This window comes from Pinus tabuliformis, chromosome 6 (genome assembly GCF_031772625.1).
Source record: "Pinus tabuliformis cultivar Carrire ecotype Pingquan chromosome 6, CPIR1, whole genome shotgun sequence".
NCBI classification, from domain to species: Eukaryota; Viridiplantae; Streptophyta; class Pinopsida; order Pinales; family Pinaceae; genus Pinus; species Pinus tabuliformis.
This window is the reverse complement of record NC_142292.1, coordinates 892,245,846-892,250,437: the sequence shown is the minus strand read 5'-3', so window position 1 is coordinate 892,250,437 and position 4,592 is coordinate 892,245,846. Positions and strand designations below refer to the sequence as shown.

Genomic DNA, 4,592 nt, shown 5'->3' with positions numbered 1-4,592 from the left:
TTCAGATGGAGAAGAGATCTCCCATGAGAAGCCTCTTTCTTATGTCCATTATGGTGTTGCTTTGGATGTTTTTGCAGTGGGGGGTGGTACCGACACCAGTGCGCGAGAAGGTCAAAATGAAATTGAGAGCCATCTATCCCCTATTCAACAACCTGTTGTCGGTGTGCGATAAGCTAAAAATGAATTAGAGAGCCATTTATTCCCCTATTCAACCACTTGTTGCAAAAATTCCGTGAGTAGTTTTTCAATTTGAAATCAAGCGGGAAAGCATTTGAATTTTGAAATCCTTTGGTGGGGAGTAGCATTGAATGCATTTAAGCTCATGTCTTATCTAGAACTTGTATTAGCTTTAGGGTGTTGGCTGTCATAGGTGCCGAAAATCAGGATAGCTGTGGACTAGGGGAGGGACGCCATTACCTGTGCGCCCTCCCCTCCACCTGGCGGACAAGCACGTGGACTCGTACGACACATCGCTAACTTAACGAGCCACCTGTTAACATGCGTGTCAAGGGTTTAGGGTTTATTTAACGACCATGGATCCGCTCATTTCCGCCTTTACGCCGCGATGTATGCTCCGACTGTGGGTTTTCTGTTCGGGTCCGGTGTTTGTTCGAAGCCCTCCGCCGATGATGGCGCGGGAGGGCTCCATTACCTGTGCATGATGTCCGCCATGGTTGAGCTCATGTCCGCCAATTGCTGTTCAGTCTGGACCGCCGGTGGTTTAGGGTTTCCTGGGTGGTTGTTTAATTCGCGCTATTTGCCCGCCAATTGCTGTGCGAATTGCTGTTTAGTCTGGACCGCCGGTGGTTTAGGGTTTCCTGGGTGGTTGTTTAATTCGTGCTATTTGCTGTTTGGGGAGGAGCCAGTACCAATTTACAGGTAATTGCATATTTCGGTGGTATTTGTGTGGTTTTTTGGGTTTTTTTCTTCTGCATTTGCTCATTTGTTAATTTTTTCCAATTGTTGCAGCTGTGGCAGGTCCGGCGAGCACTGGAGAAGGTCCGCCGAATGTGTGGCGAGCTCTGGACTGATGGCTTCTATCCGGTAGGATTTTTATCCTACCAGCGATTTTCTGAAGTGTTTTTCAACACCTCTCACCGTGTGTTTCTCAACACCTCACCTCGCTTATTGGAAGTTTTGTTAATTTTGGAGACAGGTTTTACCTTGCGTATTGAATTTAAGTGCTTTATAAGTCTCTATTCCCATCTCTATTGTAGCAGCCCTTTGGTTTTGTATGGCAGCTTTAAGTAGTAGCCCTTTGGTTTTGTTGAAGGTATAATTTATTAGCTGCTTCGTTGAAGGGTTTAGGGTTTTGGATTCTAATGGCAGCTTGGTTTTGGCTGCCATCTCCAAAGCTTGCAGCTAGAGTGAGACTCGGAACATAGGGAAATGATGTTGTAGCTTTTCGGTGTTAAGGTCTTGTGCTTTTTTCTGATATAATGGTAGCCCTCTGGTTTTGTTGAAGGTATAATTTATTAGCTGCTTTGTTGAAGGGTTTAGGGTTTTGGATTCTAATGGCAGCTTGGTTTTGGTTGCCATCTCCAAAGCTTGCAGCTAGTGTGAGACTCGGAACATACGGAAATGATGTTGTAGCTTTTCGGTGTTAAGGTCTTGTGCTTTTTTCTGATATAATGGTAGCCCTCTGGTTTTGTTGAAGGTATAATTTATTAGCTGCTTTGTTGAAGGGTTTAGGGTTTTGGATTCTCATGTGTATATTTCTTAATAGGAATTGTAAATGCTCTTCCGAGGCCAAGATATGCTATTTTTACTACACCTCTTCGCTTATCCACCAGGAGATTGTGAGGCTTCAGGTCCCTGCCATATTATAGGCTGCCTTTCAATATTGGAGCATGAACAGAGAATGTTTCAACTGCCTTTCGAGCTTCTGTACCATTCCATATAATTTAGGCATACTTCATGAATTGTAAGACTCCTAAGCCAGTGGTGTTCTAAATCCTTCTATGAGATGTAAGGTTGTTTGCTTGTAGGAAGTTTGTCAGACTGTCTTAAGGTGGCTAAGCTGTTTCTAGGGTTCTACTGCGTCTAGTCTTGTTCTGAGGGTTTGAAGGGAGTTATACAGATAAGAAGGTATGCGGATTCCTTCCTAAGCAGGTATTGTAAGGATTCAAGGTCTAGTGTTTCATTCCAAAGATCTAGCTTCCTTAGTCCTTCTAAGCTAATGTCTCAGACCATCTTCAGATTGTCTCTGTCCTTCGGAATGTTGGTTTGCTTCTTGAAGGATACTAGAGCCTATGGTGTAAGCAGCTTACGTATTATTCATATATTATGATAGCTTGTTTCTCTGTATTGGTTACTAGTAATCACAATGCATAACCTTATGGACAGTGTTCACATAATCTACATGCCTTAATTACGATAAGCTCTTGTTCCTGTATTAGTATAGCTTGATTACAGTGATATCATAACTCTTACATATTACTGATATAAGCTCAATGTAAGGATATGGAATATGAAGCGTATAGTCTAATCACTTACACAGTATCAATTGATGTACCATATATAATTGACTAAGCTTAAACTCCATATTAGTAGAAGCTGTAATACATTTATACCTATAACTATTTCACACATATGGCTCCGATTCCCATTGAATTGATTACAATGAGTACTCTTATTCAAGCATTGTGTTAGCTTCTCACTTCCATGGGACTAATCTGATGAATACCGATATAGTGCTTGCAGTAGTTTGGGTTAGGTTCCTAAAGACTATCTCCCATGTTTGCCTATGCCATTCAATTTTGTCTATCACATGCATTTTGTTCGTTTCCTTGGAACAATACTTAGCTCAATTATTTTAGAACTATATATGACTACATATTTGATTATATTAAAATCAGATTTGTTGGATTTATTTACTTATTTATGGTTGAGAATTTATTTGCAGCTCTGTGTCTTATTATCTCAGTGTTTCAGGTTTTCTTCAACAAATTTAAATAATAATTACTTCAAAAATGAAGAAAATGACTTCAAAGAGTCCAGTAGTTCCAATTGTAACTCTTTATGATCTTTGTGGAGTACATATGTTGTGTAGGCTTTAAGTTTAGTTCAGTTTTGGTTTTGAGCTATTGTTGTGTATTAACTTCTTTCTGTATTCAATAGAAGATGGATGTGTTTGAGAGTTAGGATATTTTACAGAAGTATGTGCTTGTAGGTAAGCTTACTTAGATCTAGGTTATTCTTTCAAAGTTGAAAAACTGCTTACAGTGGCCTGCTTTCTATGATACTTGTTGACTGCAATGAATAATTAGATCTAAAGCATATTGCTACGGTGACTGCATAAATACCATAAGACGATAATAATAAGCCCAAGACCACTGCACATTGACCATAAGAGACTAATAAAGTCATATGTTTTTCTGTTGGTGACTTTCCAAGTGTTTATCTAAGGTCTGGTATATGTTTTCTGATATCTGAAATATGCTTTTCAAGATCTGGTGTACTTGTTTTAGTAAGAAGAAATCAATTTTCTAAGGTTTAATATCCATAAGAAATCACTTATCAGTGTTGGGAGCATCATTTTGAAGCTAATGGTGAAGTATTAAGTGATTTATTTTGTGAAATATTGTTCATCTTTGCAGTGGAAAAAGATGCCCCAAGACATAATATGAATTGACATAACAATTTCAAAAGGGGAATAAGTATCTAAGTTATCATTGTAGCGTCTTTTGTGGACTGATATCATTTGTGCTTAACTCGCAAATAAAACTGCTTTACAACCAACCAAGCTGCTGTTGGCTTTTCAATGTAGTGAATGCATAGCACCATAATGTTGTTAGTGTTTCAAAGCAATAAAACAACCTAGGTTGTAAGCCATAATGTTTTTGTGACAAGAAAAAGACACAATCCATCCAAAATCCACATCATAATGTGGTTACAAACAAAAACATATGACACCCCTATTCTTTATGGCCCTGAGAATCTTGAGTGCCAAAACTCCCCAAGTTACCTTCTTGAGCCAAGTAGGTTGGCCTATCTGTCAAGGGTTGATTAGGAAATGGTTGATTGCTGCCATATGATTGACTCCAATTTGCAGCTTCCAACCATGGAGGTATTGAGTACCCATACCTCACATTTGCACTACTGGTCCCTGCATTAAGTGGAGGTGTGTAATAAGCATACATAGAATTGGCACCAACTCTGGTAGGAATAAGGCAAGTGGGTAAACCCTCAGTGGTATAGTGAGGCACTTGAATGTTTATGAGATCTTGGAATAATGGTGTATTATCTGCAATGGAGTCCAATGAGTTTGAAATAATTCTGGTTTCATTAGCTATTCTTGTATCATTGTCAACCATATTGATCATCCCTTGTTCCTTTTCAAGCATTTGTTGTGCCTTTCGTTTTTCCTTTTCCTGTCTTGCCATTTGCTTTTGTTGGTCCTTAATTTGCCTTGCTTTATCTCTTTCAATCTTTTCATCTGCTCGATGTTGTGCTGCAACAATCCTTGCTGCCTTCTTCTCCTTGACTAGATCCTTCTTTTTCTGTTTTAATTCTTGCATTTCAAATTTCTTTTTTTCAGACTCAACTAACAGGTTTATATAGTCCTCTGAGGTGAGTAACTGTGAGCTTCG

At 39.2% G+C, this 4,592-nt stretch overlaps 1 protein-coding gene across 1 annotated transcript; it reads left to right on the top strand.

Annotated features, from left to right (window-relative positions):
- The first annotated feature begins 512 nt into the window (after nucleotides 1-512).
- LOC149261789 (uncharacterized) lies at nucleotides 513-1,048 on the top strand. The gene is made up of 2 exons (XM_089371119.1): nucleotides 513-879; nucleotides 970-1,048. Exons 1-2 carry the CDS (start codon nucleotides 566-568, stop codon nucleotides 1,046-1,048), a joined length of 393 nt encoding a protein of 130 aa, XP_089227245.1. The 5' UTR covers nucleotides 513-565.
- Nucleotides 1,049-4,592: the final 3,544 nt, after the last annotated feature.

Bases quoted from the DNA above. Each gene is read 5' to 3' on its own strand.
- LOC149261789 (XM_089371119.1), top strand. From the start codon at position 566: ATGTATGCTCCGACTGTGGGTTTTCTGTTCGGGTCCGGTGTTTGTTCG. The intron at 880-969 runs GTAATTGCATAT...CAATTGTTGCAG, and splicing joins GAGCCAGTACCAATTTACAG to CTGTGGCAGGTCCGGCGAGC.